Source organism: Hydra viridissima, unplaced genomic scaffold (genome assembly GCF_058129835.1).
Source record: "Hydra viridissima isolate aposymbiotic clone 2 unplaced genomic scaffold, HvirCarnegie_v1 scaffold_11, whole genome shotgun sequence".
In the NCBI taxonomy this organism is placed as follows: domain Eukaryota; kingdom Metazoa; phylum Cnidaria; class Hydrozoa; order Anthoathecata; family Hydridae; genus Hydra; species Hydra viridissima.
In genome coordinates, this window is record NW_028324310.1 from 8075585 (window position 1) to 8096059 (window position 20475).

General features: G+C 29.4%; 2 protein-coding genes across 3 annotated transcripts in view; both read left to right on the top strand.

Annotated features, from left to right (window-relative positions):
• LOC145190873 (ubiquitin carboxyl-terminal hydrolase 9X-like) overlaps nucleotides 1-4113 on the top strand; it is a 36119-nt gene extending 32006 nt beyond the window's left edge. For both annotated transcript variants that reach the window (XM_090066580.1, XM_090066581.1), the window contains exons 42-55: nucleotides 418-515; nucleotides 646-787; nucleotides 952-1057; nucleotides 1199-1353; nucleotides 1574-1747; nucleotides 1826-1920; nucleotides 2068-2131; nucleotides 2218-2277; nucleotides 2367-2475; nucleotides 2720-2828; nucleotides 2955-3048; nucleotides 3167-3234; nucleotides 3320-3386; nucleotides 3480-4113. In XM_090066580.1, the coding sequence (XP_089922706.1) occupies nucleotides 418-515; nucleotides 646-787; nucleotides 952-1057; nucleotides 1199-1353; nucleotides 1574-1747; nucleotides 1826-1920; nucleotides 2068-2131; nucleotides 2218-2277; nucleotides 2367-2475; nucleotides 2720-2828; nucleotides 2955-3048; nucleotides 3167-3234; nucleotides 3320-3386; nucleotides 3480-3683 (1545 nt within the window). In that variant the 3' untranslated portion in view covers nucleotides 3684-4113. The remainder of the gene's footprint in view (nucleotides 1-417; nucleotides 516-645; nucleotides 788-951; nucleotides 1058-1198; nucleotides 1354-1573; nucleotides 1748-1825; nucleotides 1921-2067; nucleotides 2132-2217; nucleotides 2278-2366; nucleotides 2476-2719; nucleotides 2829-2954; nucleotides 3049-3166; nucleotides 3235-3319; nucleotides 3387-3479) is intronic.
• Nucleotides 4114-4636: 523 nt separating this feature from the next.
• LOC145191666 (ankyrin repeat and SAM domain-containing protein 3-like) lies at nucleotides 4637-19048 on the top strand. Its single transcript, XM_090066586.1, has 15 exons — nucleotides 4637-4829; nucleotides 5869-6080; nucleotides 6543-6664; nucleotides 12945-13026; nucleotides 13162-13303; nucleotides 15683-15779; nucleotides 16272-16372; nucleotides 16503-16531; nucleotides 16617-16653; nucleotides 16749-16782; nucleotides 16869-17069; nucleotides 17160-17226; nucleotides 17316-17381; nucleotides 18312-18484; nucleotides 18561-19048. Exons 1-15 carry the CDS (start codon nucleotides 4694-4696, stop codon nucleotides 18766-18768), a joined length of 1707 nt encoding a protein of 568 aa, XP_089922712.1. The 5' UTR covers nucleotides 4637-4693; the 3' UTR covers nucleotides 18769-19048.
• The last annotated feature ends 1427 nt before the right edge of the window (nucleotides 19049-20475 follow it).

The window sequence follows — 20475 nt, forward strand, 5'->3', positions numbered from 1 at the left end:
TGTAGTCTTTAAATGGTCTTTCAAAAAAAATATACAAAAAAGAATAAAAAAAAGGTTTTTGTTATTATAAAAAGTAAACAAGCTGAAATAAATTGCTTTTTGAAAGAAAAAAAAACATGTCTTTTAAGACTATTTCCTCTCATTCTGTGTTTTTTTTTTATGAGGACACAAGTAATTTTACCAACTTTTTAACTTTTTTGTCATATGTTGACACATGCTTTAAGATCAAGCAAACCAATTCTTCTAAAGAAACCCTTTCTATAAATTTATCTAAATTGTTTTTAAAGAAAGCAGAGAAAAAAAAAAGATTTTAAATAGTCAAGCAAAATATATAAAACTACAAAAACTAACCTAACAGTGCAATTATTACATTAGATTTTACTGTTGTAACAGAATCTATTTTTTGATTTATTTTAGCCCATTGATCCAGTTCGTGATGATTTGCATTTTATTTGTCTTCAACTTTTAAGCAAGTTTCTATTTACAGTGTGCTTTCATACAAAAAAAAGTATAAGGTAAATGTTTTTGTCTTTTATTTATAAAGATAGAACCCATTCTAATGCTTTTTTGTTGTTTTATTATTTTTATTTCTTTATTAGTTAAGATAAATTACTTAATGTCTGTTCAATCAAATTGTTTTATTAGAGGATCTGCAAATGATTGGTATGAAGCCATTGCAAATTTAGTTCGTCTTAATGCTTTTTTGAGAAGGTGGTTTGTTATTGAAGTTTTATTATCACGCCCAGATAGAATTGTAGAGTACCTTCTTGAATGTCCTGTTGCAGAGGTTAAAAAGTTTATAATTTTTTATTTCTTTTTTTTTCTTGTTGTTGTTTTTTGTTTTGTTTTTTTTTTGTTTTTTGTTTTTTTTTTTTAGTTTTATGTTTTACAAATTTTAGTTTTATATTTTATAAATTTTTGTTACAATGAATTTTGTTTACACATTTTAAGGTTCGCAGTGCTTTTGGAAGAATAATAATATTACTGGCTCACTTAACTCGCAATGATGGTTGTTTTAGTGTTGAGTTATTGAGTAGCCCATTAGAACCTTGGCAAGGTATCATGATTATATATGTAATTTAAGTTTTGTATCCTGTATACATTTTGAGCAACTCAGTTGATGCATATATTTTAAAATGATATTTCTTGAAAGCAATCAAAAGCAAAGTTTATAATCATTTATATTTTTTTCTACCAGTGGCTGGTTTGGATCCTACTAAAGTTACATTGAGTGATTACTTAATGCGGACAGTTATTGAAGTCCTTCATCGTGAAAGTTCTGAGAACAATCCAAGACATTTGCTACAGTACTTCCAATTATTTGTCATGTATGCAGGAATCGGACCTGCTGAGGTACACTTTTAGGTTCCAAAAGATTTTTTTTTCTATTTGGTTATATTAAATATATTTTGCAATCACTGGCCACAGTCAAGTATTTATTTAGCAAAAGTTCTCTTACTGATCTTATCTATATTATAAAGCAGTTTAATGTTTTTTTAAGTACAAATGAAATATGGTGGACTCTTAATTAAGTGCAGTTGTATAGTAAATATGAAATATATTACTTTTTTAGCGTAAACAGCTCTTGGATTTGGGAGTTCTTTTAACTTTTATCCGCCTTGCAATAGAGGAAGAATTTAACAATTCTGTAAAGTATCAGTATGCTGAGTCAGCAAAACTGTATTCTTTGGTTTCAGTTTTGATAAGAAGTTGTGATGTGACAAAATATATGAATTCTGCAATCAAAGTAATTAATTTTTTAAAAGACTATCAAAAATTAAAATTTGTAATACTCACTGTTGGTAGTTCTAACTTATTTGTTTAGGGGGAACCATGTAAACCTAATCCCTACTTAGACTCTATGGCTTCCACTCCTATCATGGAAATACCTTCAGATGTTGAAGGCTTAATATACACTAGGTAAATGTTGATTTTTTGTTTTACTAAATACTCTCATCTATGTTAAAATCTAATATATGAAGATATTTAAACAATTTCTAAAACAGAAATATTACTTCAGAAATATGCAAATTTTCAGTTGATTTGAATTTTTTGTTTTGTTCATAGCAATTGCATTAAAAAGTTTTTAGAAGAGAGCAATAATTCAGAAGACACTGTTCAGTTAATCAAGGTATGTTTTTCTTTGAGTTGTTGAAATTGATAATTGTAAAAAGTATTTTTGCTAATTACAAAAAAGTTTTTGTATTTTATTTTTAGTTTTTGAGCTGGGAGTGTTTGAGTTTCTCTCTGATTGCATTATCTGAGGTTTTATACTTGGTGAGTATCATCAGAGAGAAGTTTATAAAGCTTTTTATTTATTCAAATCAAATCTAAGTTGTTGTTTGTTTTTTTTAATGATTTTTTAGATTTCATATGCTTATACATATGAACTTCGTCCATTTCTTGACATACTTCTACATTTACTACTCATGAATGATTCTTGGCAGGAACACAGATTAAAATCTGCTTTTAATGGTAATTAACTACCTTTTTAAAGGTTGTTATTATCTTGAACAAAATGAACAAAATAAAGTTTTATAAAAGTTTTAATGCTTTAAATTTCAATTTATACCTTATTTTAGACATCATTTTGAAATCTTTCAAAGCATTAAGTTCTCTTTTCAAGTATAAAAATTTAGTTATTAAAATTCTACTAAGTTAGTAATCTTGTTGATTTCTTATGTTTTTTTTGTTTTTGTTTTTTGTTTTTTGGTTCTAGGAGTATCAGATGATCGTGAAGGTTTATTTGATACCATTCAACGATCAAAATCCCACAGTCATAAAAGAGGTTATCAATGTATCAAAGCTATTGTACAACTCATTCAAAAGTATTTATTTTACAATAGTTTTAGATTGAAGCAACTGTTTTAAGCTTGATAGTTAATTTACTAGACATGATATATGATATTTATCACTTCAATTCTTTAGATGATTTTTTTTATTTTAATGTGTAGTTGTGAGTTGGCCCATCAGCTACTAATGAAATCAGAAGTGTTAAAAGAGAAATGGAAAAGTGCCATTATTTGGCTTGGGGAAGAGTTGGAAAGAGTATACTTTAATAATTGTTTTGTTAACTTTGTGTCCAGTTTAACTTCCATCAGCTTATAATTAAATTATTTTATTTTGATTTACAAATCTGTAATTAAATATTTATGTTTTATTTAAGCGTGCTCCATCAGCATACAATTACAATAATTGGAGTCCGCCAACAGCTTCTAATGAAACTTCTAATGGGTATTTCTTGATGGCTTCTATTGTTCTTATTAAAACATATGAGAAAATTTAGTTCCAGTTACTTGTATTTATTTTCTCTATTTAGATACTTTTTGGAAAGATCTCAAAGTGCAAGATTTACATATGCTAAAGCCCGTGAGTTGTTTGACGAGGTAAAGTTTTCTTATCTTACTTTTCTTTAAGTTGTGTTTAGGTTAAGTTTTTTTGTTCTGCATTTTTTGAAAGAATTAAATTTATGACCATAGAGTGAAGAGGAAGAACCAGAAGATGAAATTGTGGAACATCTAAGCAAGCAGTTCAATGATGGGTTTTCAGATAATCTTCGGTCCATGCGTTACTGCGGATCTGAGAGTGAGGCTATCCAAGTTCCAAAATTATCAACAGATAGTGTAGTACATTTAGATATATCAAATGATGCTTCTTTAAATGATGATGAATCAGATAGCTAGTTCTGCATTCATTAAAAATCAAACCATAATTTTATATTCTATACCTCTTTCTTAGTTTGAGCTGATGTTCAAAACAAACTCCTGAAAAAGCACTAATCTTAGATTAAGTGTTAAGTAAGGCTCATATTTATTTCTCAATTGTTCAAAATTTATTAAAACTGTAGATAAACTTCTTATATTTGAATTGCTCATAAAAAGATTCTTTAAAGAAGAGCTTCATAAAAACATTCTTTAAAAAATTATCCATTCTTAGATAAAGTTTTTCAAAGTCGGCTATCTCTATTGAATTTTGTAATCTGTTTCCCATTTGTTGTTTTTTAGTTGTAGCTATGCCTTTTATAAACTTCACTCAAAAATAAATATGAAAGTTTGTAAAATTTTCTGTAATTCATATTAGAAAAGAAAAAAATTAAAGTATTAGAGATATAAAGTGTGTTCTTAACTTTTTGTTATTTGGAATAATTTATCTTCTTATAACTTTATCAACTTTTTGTTAAAATCTTTTTAAAATAGTTAAAAATGGGTGCATGTATGTGGGTGTGTTTGCATGTGTGCGTGTTTGTGTACATATGTGGATGGCTGTGAGATAGACAGACAGAACATAAAAATGTAGGATCATTAAACCAATTTGTTTTAATCCTTTGGATTTTACCCAAGGTGCTATCTTTAAGAATACCCCTTTCTGTAAAATTGATTTCATTAAAATTATTTTATCCAATTCCTCAGTTAAAACTAAAAAAAAATTAACTTTTCTGGCAGGATTCAACTTATAAATTTAATTCATAACAATACTTATTTATCATAACAATATTTATTTGTTATGATAACTGTTTTCATTTATTGTTATTGTTTGAACTAATTGTAATTCATTTTGCATAGTTAGATCAACTTTTGGTTTAAATATATATATGATTTATCTTTATAAAAACATTTTTAATGGATTTAAGTATTTAATTTTTTTTGCCCTTCAATCTTCTTTTCAAGTTGAAATTTTTAAAAAATATTCTGCTATGGCATTTGGTCAAGATGAAGATTTGTTTGCAATGTCAAGTTTTAGCTCTCTTATTCAGCAAGAAGAGCAAGAGGAAATAGTGTTATTAGACTTACATACTGCATGTCTGATTGGTGACTATGATGTAGTCAGAGGTTTGTTTTATTTCATGCTTTGATTCGGTAATTTTCTTATACATCTTTAAGATATGTAAAAGAAAGAATTTTTTCTGCTGGTGTTGTAAAAAGAATGACATGATTTTATTTTAGTGATATTTGTATAATTTAAATTTTTTTAAGATTTACTTTTTCTTTTTCTACAAGAAATTTCACATTAGTACAGATAGTTTTGATTATTGTTAGACATCTGGTATAATCTAGTTTGTTTCACTGCTTCAATTTATTGATTAATTTTCTATTTGATGATACTTTAATTTTTGTGATACTAGAAAAACTTGTTGGTTATAGACTTTTTGATTGACCATTCCTTATGTCCAAGATGGTTATTGGTGTTATTATTTCCTATCACAGCATGGCTTTTCCAGGAATTTTTTTGTTTTGCTTTACATCATCTTTTTCATCAGTTTCTCCACAATTTACAGCCCAGATTCTCTTGTTTTGTGCACTGTATAGGCCATTAATGTTGAACATCTTCTCATAAGAAAAAAAAATCCATCATGTTTTTTTTTTGGTAAGTAGCTGCTCTGTCCTTTTCTTCTATGCGCAACAATGTTGATCACTTATAAGTATTCAGTGAATCAGATCTTTTGAAGTTGAAATCTCTACAACTAATGTTCTGAGGGACCCTTTTTTTCTTTTAATTTTAACAGACTCTCAATTTTTAAATGTTTATTTTTGCATGTGAGGTCTGTGATTGACTAGGCAAGTGACATAATTTGGTTGTACTTTTCTCATGATTATTTTACACGATTGTTGGACTGAACAAAGGTCTTTGTAGAGAAAATAAAAGTAAATCTTTTTTTTAAAAAAAACTCAACCAGTAGCACAAGTATTGATAGAGATAGCTAAAAAAATTAGAATGCATCATTTTTGCAACACCCATTGTGTAAGGAAATAGGATATTTATTTTCTTTAATAGATTTTTTTCTTTTTCTGCTCTAATTTACATTTTTATTTATTAGCCTCTTTTTATGTTTTCTTTGTTTTTTAGTGTTTATGATACTTGTTTCTCTAGATTTTATTGCAAGTGAAGAAAATATCAATAAGCAAAATTGTGGGGGCTGGACACCATTAATGTATGCTTCTTATGTGGGTAGAGATAACATCTTAAATTTGTTACTAGAGGCAGGAGCAAAAACAGAAATTTCTGCAACAAAAGATGGGTTAACTGCTTTAATGTTAGCATCTTACTGTGCTACAGAATCTATAATGTATTTTTTGCTGCAGGTAATGTATACTTCAAATTTAGATTATTTGATATTTACTGAAAAATTTTAAGAATCAAAGTTTTTAAAAGACCTAAATGTTTTTCAAAGAGGTTTTTTTTATTGTAAAATCTTAAATTAATAGATTTACATTTCATATCCATTTTTAAGAATTTTTGGCTCCTTGGTATGTAAAGATGGACAACCTACCAATGAATCCAATCTATGTTGAATTAATTGGTTGGTTGGTCCATCTTTTTTCAAATATTTACTAAAGATTCTCTGTTTTGTATATTTTAATTTACTTTGTGAAAAGACAGAAAACTAATTGTTCTATTTTATTTTGTAGCTTTTCTTTTTTGCAGAATTTTGATATTTTTTTGTACACAATCAATTTTTCTTTTTATTGATCTGGATTTGTATTTGAATATATTTTAGAAACTAAGTTGCTATAAATTTTTAACATACCTATTATGTTGCATAGTATGGTGCACATATCAATGCAAGAGATAATAATGGCATGACAAGTCTGTTTCATGCAGTTCGTCAAGGACATAAAAGTGCTGTTAAGCTCTTAGCAGCTCATGGTGCTGATCTAAATTTAGGGTATTTATTTAGTTAATTTGTTAGGGTATTATTTAGTTCATTACTTTTTAGAGCATACAGTTGATTGCATTATTTGGTTATTTAATTGTTACTTTTACACAATAGGTTTGAACTTAGGGTATATAATTAATAATTTTCTTACAATATTTTCAGACAATATCATATCCCTCCAATGTTTTTAAAAACTGCATTAATTTTAAAAATGATTTCACTCATCATAGATGAGTAAAACAAAAAATTATCAGCCTCCTTTTCAATGGTTTTGATTAAATCTTAGCTTAATACATTAATAAGCGTAAAAACTGATCTGTGCTAACAATATTTACATCAAACCAGTTTCTTTTTAAACAATAAACTTCACAATTTTCAATTTTCTAGTATATTTTTTATGGGAGAGAAAGCATACTTTTTGAGTTAGTAATGCCACCTTGAAATTTTTAGGACTTGTTCATCTCTTGTATTATTTGTTTTTTCTTTCAAAAATACTTAAAACAGTTGAATGGGTATGTAGTAGGGAATGTCCGGGTCCCAATTGGAACCGAACGAGTCCCGACCCGAATGGGTATTGGACACCGATAAAAGCTAAAAATAATTTTATCGGACTACGATTACCCAAACGGGTATTACCCGATAACGCCGATAAAATTGGGTTGGCGATTTTTTTCATACCTGACTTGATTCAATCTTTGGGGTAATTTAAATAATCAGTTCCCGAAAGTTATTGATCCTATCGGTTTCCAAACCCGATTACCTGAACCGAACCTGATTACCCGAACGGTTCTGTCGGATATTCTGTGAAAAAGGTCCAAGATAATTGATATTTCTAAAAAAGTTACCAAAGTGGAATATAACCGTAATAATTGCAATAATTACATTTTCACATGGCCTTTTGACAGTTAAACAAAATTTAATATTTCCTTGTGCTTTTCACGCCATCCGTTTGGCAAAATTACTTTATCTCACCCTTTATTTGAAATGCTCGACTCTGATTGGTTGTTATAAAAAACCCAAGGTAAGCCAAAACCAGTAAAAGCGATCGTAAAGCATCATTGTGTGTCAGAATTATTTCCTTTTCCGTTTCTTGAAATAATGTTAAAAAGGTTGTAATTTAAAAATTTTGAATTTAAAATTGGATGTGTGTAAAAAAGAAAAGCAGTTCGAAAATGTTTACTAGCCAGTCAAGTGCTCAGTCATCATAAGGTCTAGGCGATGTTGATACTGAAAACAAAGAAGGAAGTGATTGTGAAAAAGAAAATCCAACTATCTTCAGATTCAGATGCCTGCCTCCTCAGCAAAGCTGCAAAACCAGGTAATACATTGCTAATTAGCTTAATTTCCTTGTTTAGTGCCTGTAAATTTTACACAGGGTGCTAACTGCTTTCCAGCATTGCTTAAAGTTGAAAAAATCCAGACAAGTTGTCTTTCTGGTTGCCAACCACTTGGATCCTTGTTACAAATGTGAGTGAAAAATCATTTTAAAATATTATTAGTCAAAAGTTACAATGTAACTGGCTGTAGTCTACTTTTGTGGAAGTTTCCAATCCACCATTAGAGATGCTAATTGTCAAAAGTAACATCTAAAGTTGCTAATAATAATAAATGCTATTAATGATCTGAAGTAATCTAAAGTTGCGAATAATGAAAAGAAACGAGAGGGAATAGTTGCAAATAATTCCAAAAATGTAAATAGATTTAAATATCAGGACACAAAGTCAGTAAAAGTTGGTTAAAGTATGAAAAGTCTGACCATCTGCCCTTAAACTCTTTTTGCCCATGAAAGCCTAGCTTTTTAAATTCTCATTTATATTTTTTCAGACTAATACATCAAAATTCTTGAAAGCCAAGTTCAAAGAAACAAAGTTCAGTCTCCAGAATTAGGCCAAGGATCCTGAAAAAGCTGTCAAAGAGTTCTTGTCAAGTTTGTTCGGCAAAAATGGGGAAGAAGCCTCCGACATTGAACCATTCCTCATCAATGACAGCCTTTGACACTTACAATTTGGAAGTTTCTCTTTGAGCTTTATCCGGCTAAAGAAGCAGAAGAAGAGTGTGACTGGATTGAAAGGAGAACTTTTTGCCAAAGAAAATGATGTTGAGGAACATCTATCCAAATCTTTCCAAGGCTGCCTTTGCTATCCTGAGCATTCCTGCAAGTTCAGCATCCTCAGAGCGCTTGTTCAGCGCTACCAGCCAGACAGAAATGAAGGGAAGAAATTGTATGGATCCTCTGAAAGCTGAAAAACTGCTCTTTATCAAAAGAAACAACTAGTTTGAGAAAAAAATATTGTTCAGAAACCAAAGGTTCTTCATCAGTTCCAAATGAGGACCTGAATGATGATATCAAGGAACCCCCTGTTGACGCAATTAAGTTTATGGACATGTATGACATTGAAAAAGACAAAGAATTTGTCAAAAATGATTTTTTAAAATTTGGTTCAGAATTCTTCCAATTTATTTCTTGCTAAGAAACTCATGAAAACAGTCTCTGAATCAGTGCATCCTTAAACTCTAAATGTTTATTTGTAATCAGTGTTAGGTAAAAATTCTAAGGTAAAATGCTATGCTTACCAGTGTTTTATTTCTATGATGACTAAGACAACTAGTGTGTTTAGAAAGTTAACTTTTGGTACCAAAACTGCATACATTTTCACATCATATAACCTCTTTCATTTACTCATGTTGTTTAACTAACTGTGGACTTTGATTAAATACTCATTAACTCCCTGCTTAAGTAAATTTAATTTAGTACATTTTTTAAATTTTAAATTCTACATTTCACAGAATCTTCCATAGATGCTAAAATTACCGTAAGCAATAACTCGTAGTAAAAATTTAGTACTTTTAGTTATTTTTGCAATTTTTAAAAATTTTTTACTAAGTTTCGGGACCCGAATGGTGATAACGCCAAAAACCGAACGGGTTCGGGTTTTCGGGTAAAAAAAAAAAAGTTCAATACCCAAACGGGTACCCGATAATTTATCGGTTTCGGTTCCTTAGCTGTCGGTGCTCGATAACTCATTTGATCATTGTTTCGGGTTATTGGGATATCAGGTATTTAACAGGTCTATACCCGAACGGGTTCGGGATCCAAAGAATTTTTTGAAATTACCCGTTCGGTGGCCGAACAGGACCCAATGACATTCCCTAGTATGTAGTAGAAGGAGTTATTTTGAGGAAGTTTTAAAAACTTAAGTACATACCCAGCTAAAGTTGGAGCAAATATGTTAAAACTTACTGAAGTTTCTTTTTCAGGTCAATCATATGACTTTTAAATCCTCCTTAAGAACAAAGTTGTTAAAAATTTGTCCTTCAAAATAGGAATAATAAGGTGAATTCAGTGTGAAACTATTTTTTTCTTATTTTTTTTTTTAAACGATAATTTACTTTCTATAATCTTAGTTCATTACTTCTGTTTTTTCAGTTTGCTGTGTGGCAGTTTTTTCTTTGTAATTTTATTTCTTCTCCCATCTGGAACTGTGGAAGTTGATTTTACTTTGTTTACAATTAAAAGTCAGTTCCGCTTTTCATCCTCTTTTTTAAATCTATGCATAAACTGTTGAAAATTCTGAAACAAGGATTGTAAATAGCATTACTGGAGTGAAAGTGACAACCAATCTTATACTCTCTGATAATCAAACCCTATTATTGATGACATTAGATAAGAAAATTCATTAACTAAAAAAGCAAAGGTTGGTGTCTTCATTTTCTTAACTACATTGATCATATCTCTCTGATCTTTGTTTCTATATTTGAAAAAGGTGCAGCTTCTAAAGGGAAAGCAAAGCATCTGCAATAGCTGCATTTTTCTCCATAGAAACATTTCTATTTCAAAGACCCAAGGGAAATATTGTTGAAGATACCATCTGTACTTGATGTGTACTAGATCTGTACTAGATACCATCTGTAATTGTAAAGAGTTACTACCAGAGTCAACTGCCTCAGGTTTGGACCAAACTTTCCTAACTCTTTCATCTGAACAGTAGCATCTAAATCAGAAGCAGGAACTTGAATGGTTTTATGTGCTTGTAGATACCACCTTTTGTAAAAAAAAAATACTACAAACTCACTAATGAGTATCAAATCTGCAAGTGGCTTATTGTTTTCTGCACAACTTGCCCTATAGCATCTTTCAAAACTGTTCTCCTTTCACAGTCTTTCAATCAAAAGATTCCAGATTGACCTTGTCATATCCATATCCAGGATCTTCAAGTATTTGTTTAAACATTTTGAAACTTTTCTCTTTGGTCACTTTTCACAAAGGTGAACCATTCTAAGCTCAGTAATATAATGCCTACAGGCTAATAGAAGGTATTTGTCTAACTCTCTTAATAAGTGATCCTTTGTTAAAATCAGTGTTGTTCAAAGTTGTATCAAAGCATAGTCTACAAACTTTTGAAATGAGGTCATATTCTTCTAGTATTGTATCTAGTATGGTTTCTAAATACAAATCTTTACCTGAAAAAGATTGCAAGACAGGTACTCTAAAAAGACATGACTCCCTCTCAATGTTGACTAGCACAGCCTATCTTTCATTCATCAGTCTTTTTCCCTGATTCATTTAGAACAAAGTCCTAGGGCCAATATTATAAAACAGTTTATGGTCGTAATACATTTTGAAGCTAGCTTGTAGGTGCAATAAGCTACTTAAAATATAAAAGTTGTAAAATTTTTAAAAATAAAAACTATAGATTTTGACTTGTTTTAAAGTTCTTATTTTGTAAACATAGTTTTCATATTTTAAGTAGCTTCAGAAGTGTTATGACTGTAAACTGTTTTATAAAATTGGCTCCTGACATCAAAATGAATTATACAGAGTTAAAGGAATTCTTCTACAGCCTTCTTTATATCTAATTTAGCAATTTCTGCAATCTCCTTAGCAGTTTTTTTCATCTTCTTTAAAAGCAGTAGAAGCATTGGCTTTGTATTTAGGGATATAAATTCCAATCTTGAAGAATTGCGTCTATCACTTTTTGAAAGACATTGAGAGAAATATCTACTTTTGTAAAACATTGGGAGAAATATCACTTTTTGTAAAACATTGGGAGAAATATCACTCACTGTGTTTACAACAGATACATTTCCACCAAAAATATTCCTAGGGACTTGTGTAGTAAGTTTAGAATTAACTGATCTTCTGATGCCTGGTTCACAACTTGAATCAGAATCAACACCAGTGTCATTGGAACTAAATTCTAATTCTGAAGTGAAATCAATTTCCACAGGTTCATCTGTTGGACTTGTACTCTTCCTCACAATTTCAGAAACCTAAAAGTTGTTTGTTTTAATGTATACAATGTGTATATATAATATATATTATATGTATAATATACATACAAATTATGTACTATATTACAGACTATATTTTAATACAATAGTAAAATAAACCTATCTTCTTACATAATTTCCTGTCTTCTGATCTCAAAGTAAGTTTTTGCAGTCCTTTCTGGCCTTCCAAATAACTTAAGTTCTTGTGTTTGTCTTTATCAGAGTATTTATTGTCCCTCACTTTTTGGTTATTCAAATCTGTGCCACTAATCTAAATGAAAGTTTATAATCCAAGAGTTTCTGAAAAAAAACTGGTTAGAAACTTATCATTATATGGCATTTTAAATGAATTTTTAATCATAGTTAACTGATCTGCTTAACTTCTTGCATAACAGAAGTTTTTCTTTATTTTCCTCTAGTAAATATCATTTTACTCAAAAATAAAAATACAGATAACAAATGCCTAAAAAAAATTTTTTTTTTTTTTAAATATTTCCAATTTCAACTTGTTTTTCCTGTTTTGAAGGGCAAATTTTTAACAACTTTGCTTTTGAGGGAAATGTAAAAGTCATCTGATCAACCTGAAAAACAATTTGAGTTTTAACATATAAACTTTAGCTGGCTATGTACTTAACTTTTTTAAAATTTCCTCAAAATGACTCCCCCTAAAATGTATGTCATAAAGTCAGTTTTAGCATTAGTTTTTAGAAATATTTAGGGGTTTTAATCCATAACTAACAGTTCAATAAAGTTTTTGAATTGAAAAAAACTCACGAACTAACTAATAGGTATAAGTTTTCACCTTTAAGGTAATAACAAAGTTACTGAACACTAGTTGTTGTTTTTTTATATATAACCACTTAAAAATTTTGTTAAAAAAAAGATTGCAATAAAAATATTTTTTTTGCAATGATTAGAATCAAATTTTTAGTGTCTATTTAATTTTTTTAAAGCGACGGTTTTTACTTTCATAATGCTTATTTTATGCATAGAGCCTTTGTTTTCAAAAACAATTTAGACATTTTCAAACTGGTTTAACACCATTGATGGAGGCTGCTATAAGTGGTCATGAAGTCATATTTAGTATTCTTATGGAACATGTAAGATAATTTTTAAGAACTATTACATTAAAAAAATTTTACTTGTACAAAAATTTATACTTTTGTAAAATTATTTCATATGGTCTAAAATTATAAAGAACTTACAGTAAAAACATTTTTGGTTGTGTAATTTAGGGAGCAGATTCAGAATTAAAAAATAATCAAGGAGCCAATGCACGTGCTTTAGCAGTCCATTACGGTCATACTTCCATTGTTGAAGTTATTGACAAAGTGCTATTAGGTCAGCGGCAGCAAGGAAATCTAAGAGAAGAACCAAGTAAGCTTTTTTCTTAAAATTTTGTGATGATTTTATTTACTGTAAGTGGTTTTTGATTCTAAAGTTCATCCATTTGTTAAGATATCTATAAATTTCTTTTGATAAATCATCAAGCAATAACAACAATGTAATGGGGAAAAAAGAACTTTTAAGAAGTCTTCTATCAATACCTATCTCTGGGTAAAATAAAACGCACAATTGTCATTTTGCTTTGTTTTAAAAGATGTTTTTAAACTGTTGTGCATCAAATTTTCAAATATGCATCTGGTACCAGGAATTTTTTTCTATATTCCTCATGCCTAACATTTTTCCATATGGGATCTATTCATATCATATCAACCTCAGTCTTAATATTTTAGCTCAAGCTATTATAGTAAGTTGTAATAAACTAGATTGTTAAGCGACCATTGTAAATCAATCCAGAAATGGTACTTTTATGGCTAAAAACTTGAAGTTTGCTATGAATACTCATTATTTCTTGGCCTATCATGTTTAAGAACCATTTGGTGTGGCCTGAAGCCCGAGATCCCAAGGACACTTGAGTTCAACAAAATGGCACAACTTGCCATACAGCCCGTGAAACAATTGATTTATTGCGTAATTTTTTTGATGACTCATTTATTTCTTCTCTTGGACCAGTGAGTTGGCCACCAAGAACGTTTGATATCACACCTTGAGATATTTTTCTTGGGGGCTACATAAAGACATTTGCTGATAAGCCAGCTACGATTGAAGCATTGGAAGCCAATGTTACTTGTGTTATTCTTGAGATGCCAACGCAAATGTTCAATTAAGTCATCAAAAATTGGATCCTCAGAATAGATGAATTAAAAAGCAGTTGCGCCCAACATTTGAAAGGGACCTTTAAACTTTTAAAAAAATAAGTGCCAAGAGTGTCTCGGCATAATCATAATAAAAATTGCTTATTTGATTTGAATTTTCGTTGTTGTTGTTTTTTTAAAAAAAAATTTAAAAATGAAAACCTTTAGATTGAACATCCTTTATGAACATTCTTGACTTCATATCCAAAGATGCAGTCTGTGTATTCCCAACTGGCTATGCTGTTCGCTAAAAGAAATTTCTTCCTTTTCATAGACTTTACCGTTAAACATAATGAGTTCAATTTATAGTTTACGCAAGTGTATCTATGATGGTTGGCATGTAACACTCTTCACAAAGAAATCGTGTTTATGCACACTCTTTAGATCCATCAAAGTCAACCTTTTGTAGTGTGTACCGCGAGTCAAAATCAACATTTTTTGTCAAGCTTTATCCAAAAAATAACTTTTTATGTTGAATTACATGTTATAACCTGCTATTAAACAACAAGTTGTTTAAAGCTAAATGAACACCTTAGAGTCACTAAGTGCGTCACATTAATGAGTTTAATTTTGAAATGCTGTGCACAATAAAAATTCAAATAAAAAAAGTTTATTTTTCACAAGATTTTTATGTAAATATATCTTGTTGAAATGCATTTGTATTTAAAGCAGATAAAAAATGATGGGCGAAAAATTCGAGCGTGATTTAATAAATATATTCCGAAAACTTGCAGAGTTTTTTTAAACATTTTGTTATCAATTTCGTTTTGATTTTTTAAATTCTTTGATTTTTTTTGTTCATCACTCTATAAGTACCTTTAAAATTGTCGTACTGTGTACACTTCATATTTGTTAGTTTTAGCACATTTTTTTAAGATCAGTTCATTTTTGTATTTTTGGCATAGCTGTGGACTACTGTACGATGCAGTTTTAAAATGGTCATTCAGTTTCACTTCTTATAGAAAACATCAAGATGGTTTAACAATAATTTCTTCATGATTGGTTCATAATTGTTAAAATTTAAAACTTTATGTTTTTGTTAAATTTCAAATCTAACATATTTATGCAACATATCGTAACATATCGTAACATATCCTCTCTGTGAGATCTGGTACTTATATAATCCCCTAATTTTTTTTTTTTTTTTTTTTTTTTTTTTTTTTAATACCATCAATTTTTGTTTTGTTTGACAAAGTTTCCTTAATTTACATAGTTTAGTAGTTGCGTCGGTCAATTTAACTCGAGATTTAAACAGCATAAAAATATATAATAAGCTCCATGGTGAAAAACAATCAACATGCAAACTGAAATAAGCAAATAAACCAGGGGAACTCGTTTAGTTAGTAAGAATATTGTTAGTCTGAATATTGTATTTATGAGTAATTTTAATTGATCCCCTGAATGGTAAAACCTTTAAGGATTATGATAGTAGTAAAAACGCACTTTACGCTATTCGGTCGTCAAAATCTTTTGCAGCCTTTGAAAAATTATGTTGAGTATTTAAAAAAGCGAATGTCACAAATGAAAAATCGAAGAGTCCGTTTCATATTTCATTTAGAGTTAGGAGGTGTGGATGTAATATTTCATCCAGGGGCTCACGAGTCAAACATTAGTGAAGGACCGTCTACTATACGTTCTTTGTTACAAGCAGCAAAGTTAGTGTTCTTTTTTTTTATTATTGCTCTAATAATTGAAATACTGTGTTTTTCATATTAAAGTAACAAACAGCATTAGATAATTTTAAACTTATAGAATTTTACAGTGTTCTCTCTCTCTTTTTTTTTTTTTTTTTTGAGTAATTGTGGTATGTTTTTGATATATTTGTGCATGCATGTTCTTTGTTTGTTTACGATTTTCCTTGACAACATAATCCGGTATAAAAAGTTGTATTTCTATCTGTTTTATTTACTGTTTAAAAAAATTAATTTAAATGAAGCAGTTTCTTTTTCGAATACAATTTATTGGCTTTCAAAAGAATAAATATTAGGCTGTAGACACGAATGTTTAAATTATCACGATTAAGTTAAATTTTCGTTAAATCACATTAAGACTAAAAAACTTGCAGCATCATATGCGAACTTTATTTAAAGCTATTTTTTAAAACTTATTTTCAAAAAGAAAATAATAAAGCATTCTATTGTGTATAGCGCTGTATCACAACCATCTCAGCAACAAGTCCCAGTTGCAGCGCTATGTCCTGACTTTACTCGGCTCTCCACGAAAAATCCTCCAGTTGCAAATGCATTCGGTAAAAAATTTCGTTTCTTCTTTTAACATCTTTTTAAAAAAATATCGTGTTACTTTTTTGTGAATTATTCCACCAATTTTCTTATGAAAAGAAAAAAAATCTAATCGTGAAAGATTTTTGTATTTTTTAGTGCCTTTCACCAACCAAGCAATTTATCAGGTAACTTGTTGCTTATTTAAGCGGCGTAATAATGCTGGTAAAAAAGTTCTTTCAATTATTAAAATACCTTTTATTTTTATTATAGGTGTCGGGGTTGGTCAATAACCCTATCGTTGTAAAAGGTATACAATGTAACAACAAAATGTTTTCTTTCATTCACACTTTTTGCTAAATCGTTATTGTTTTACGTCGTAACCTCTGATTTTATCTTATTTAGAATGTGTGAACCAAGTTCATTTTTCAGATGAAAGGTATAGGTTTGTTGAATGTAAGTTTTTAAAAATACTTTTATATTTTACTTAGTTTTTGTTTTAATAATCACCTCAATAATCTTTAGATATTTAAAGAAAGTTGGTCGTTCAGCAAATGATACTAAGGACCAAATTTACTATCAACCTTATTCAGTTCCCGACAGTCTGAAAGAACTTTTAGAAGAGTTTAATTTAGAAACACATTTAACAAAATTTGAAAGCCAGTTGATCGATACAAATACATTTTTAACACTGAGTGATACCGATTTAAGGGAGATTGGAATTGAGTATGTTATCTTTATCATAGCAATTAATAGTTGTACGTTTACTTCAGTAATTTTGTTTTGATATTGTTTTTTTTTTTTTTTCTTTAAAAGCAAACTTGGTCCACGTAAAAAGATATTGATCGCAATTGCAAAAATCAAACAAAGAATGGCTTCCAATGTAAAAATATGAAGTTTCCTTTTTAAAGTTTGTTTGTTTTTTGTTTTTTTTCCTGCTTGTCTTTTATCTTTTATTTTTCTCTTTTTTAGACAGATGCAATACACAGTCAGGAGTTGCACGTACAAGTTCAGGATTTAAACATGCAGCTGCAGCAGGTTCTGGTTCTTTTTTTCTTTGAACCATATGAGTATATTCATGGCCCAGAACTGTTTATAAAAAATTGATAATTAGTTAAAAGCGATAAATGATTTCAGCATCAGTTTTCATTCTTGTTTCTGTTAGGTTCAAAGCATTTTTTAATCAAGCATTTAGTTATTTTAGTCAAGCATTTTTAATCAAGCACTTAGTCATTTTAATCAAGCATTTTTAAATCATCGTTTTAAACCCGTTATTAACACATGAAGTCGCTGCGTTTTTTTTTTTTGTTTTTTTTCTGATATCTATGGAAAGTTGATTAGAAATTATATTTTGTTTGTTTTACGGTACTTTGCATAATTATTATTTTGCATAATTTCCAGCAATTGTATCTAATACATGAGATACTTCTGACAAAATTTAATTTACAGTCATAGAAAGACGATGCATTAATTTACTGTCATAGAAGAAAGTCATAGAAAGACGATGGATTAATTTACAGTCATAGAAGAAAGTCATAGAAAGACGATGCATTAATTTCGATGAAAATTGCAAATCCTAAAATAAACAACAAGAATCTTACTCTCTAAGAAGATGCGTTCGATCATAAATTACCGCGAGTAGAATTCTGAAAATTTTCGGCTCTTTTGAGAGGCAAAAATAATGTTGAGATCAATCTTAATAAGAAGCGTTGAGAGCCTGTTAGAAGTAATTCTAAAAAACAGCAGGAGTTTTGAACTGAGACTATAAATCAGATGTGTCAGTATAAATCAGATATGTCAATAATAATGATAATAAATTAGATATGCCAAATATTTTTAAACTAATAAATACTATCATATATATATGGTAGTAAACTTTTTGAGTAGCAGATGAGACCGCGTAAAATGTAGTTTGGAAAATTAGGCCTTTATTAATCGAATCTTAATTTGAATTGTTTTATTATTTAGTCTTTTGCTTATATCAAACAATTGCAAGCACAGTTGCAAAATGAGCAACACTTGCGCACGGAATTCAACGCTTACTTGGAGAACGAGCAGCAGCGTATGCGTCAAATTCTTTTTTACACAAATGATGTGGGTAAAAACTGCAAAGAAGCTTCTTCGCAAGTACGCAAAATCAAGTGAGATAGATTCTAATGAAATTGGTTTTTTAAATTTGAGCTTTTGTTATTGTAACTTCACAAAATTATTTTACAGAGATTGCAACAATCAGACTACCACCTTACTGCAACAACTTAATGCCAGCTTAATGCCCAAAGATTTTTCAGTGGATTCTAGCATATTTGAGTCTGTTAATTTTATTGATTGCGAAAGTGACATAGTAATGAATCGATTAGAACTGACTTATAAGCAAATTGAAAGAACTCTAGCTTTGTTGCGTATTCCTAACAGCCTTAATCCTTAATCTAGAAAACACCACTGTTAAGTGGGATTAAAATGGTGCTTCATTTGCAGGGAGTCTACAGTAATTGCCAAGTTCCAAATCTATTTTTAGTTCCGGTAATAACAATGACTTGCGATTTTTCCTTAATGCGCGTATTTATTTTTCGAGTATTTAAACAGATTTTGTTAAGCTTTTTTTTTATACAGGAGAATTTGTAAATATGAGGGAAATTTTATATTTATTTCCTTTTTATAGTTTGTAAAACTAATTAAATATTAAAATGGGTATTTTGGTTTTTTGGTATCATTGTTATTATTGGTTTGAAGTAAATTCACTCCCTTATGAGCAGAAGTCCAACGTAATCTTCGAAATTTCATTTGTTTTCTGAATATTATTAAGCAAGGACTCAAAAATAAAGTTTATAAAGACGTAAGAAATCATTACTTTATAATATTTTTAAATCATTTTAGAATATTATAAAATTAAGAATTGTAAAAATGAAAATTGATAGTTTTTTTTTTTTTCTTTTCTTGTCCTAGATATTGATTTGTTCTTTGATATATTTGACTCGCTGATTCCAAAAATGTAATCGATTGCTGTTAAACTGTTTGCTTTGATACTATTGTTCTAAATGATAAAATTAACTTGTGAGTTCAATATTCAAAATTTGGTTTGCTAGTCATGCTAATAATTATAACTTCTTAAGGCGGTACACAATTAAAAAAAATAGTCAAAAAAATTTTTAACATTTTATAGAAGATTCTATAAGTTGAATTCTTAGTATATTTTTTCAATTATCGTAGTAAAAATGGCTCAATTTTGCATTGATAAAAATGTTGTTCTTATTCCTATTTTATACTGTGGTGTACCGATTTAGCTCAACTAATCCAACTAAAACGTGGTTTTAAAAGACCGCTTCAAAACAACACGTAAAAATTCAAACTCTTGAATTCCCGTAGCATACCCTTTAATGTGGCTCCATTGAATAGAAAAACGGAAAAAGTTTGAACACGTTTAATAAATATTAGAGTATCCAATACCGGTCAAAAAATCGATACCGGTATTTCGGTATTATAAAAATGTAATACAGGAATAGCAGTATTAAAACCGGTATTAAATATTTTAAATTTTTAAAGCAAAATAAATAAGTTTAAGAATCACGAAAACTTGAAAAGAATGCAAATTTATTGATCTTTTTGTTGATCTTTTTGGTAGAACCTTTTATCTTTTATTCCATGAAAGTAACCTCTTAAAAAACAAAGAGCATCCAGAGTTTTTGTCGTTCATTCTGCACCGCAACTTGTTTAAAATAATACCGACAGCATAAAATGCTCTTTCGGATTCAACGCTAGTTGGCCAAATCGTTAAAAGAAGATCATAAACCTGTTGGAGATATTTAGCACACTTTGATCTTCGAAGAGACTCATTTCTTTTTTTTAAACACTTGATCACCAGCGCGTTGTTGTTGTTGTTTCCCAACAACCTTTTAGTTTATTTGTTTACAAATGGGCTTGTACATGTCTTTTTTCATTGTTTTTTCAGAATTTTCTCCTTCGTCAATCTTAACTTCGCTAACCTCAAAGTGAAGAATTTCCCGGGCTCGTTCTTCAACAGCAGTGAATTGATTCCAAAGTCCCTTCTGATTTACAATGCCCAAAAGTGAATTGAGATTACTCACTTTTGATGCACGTGGAAAGTTAAAACTTAATAAGTTTGAGTTTCTAATAC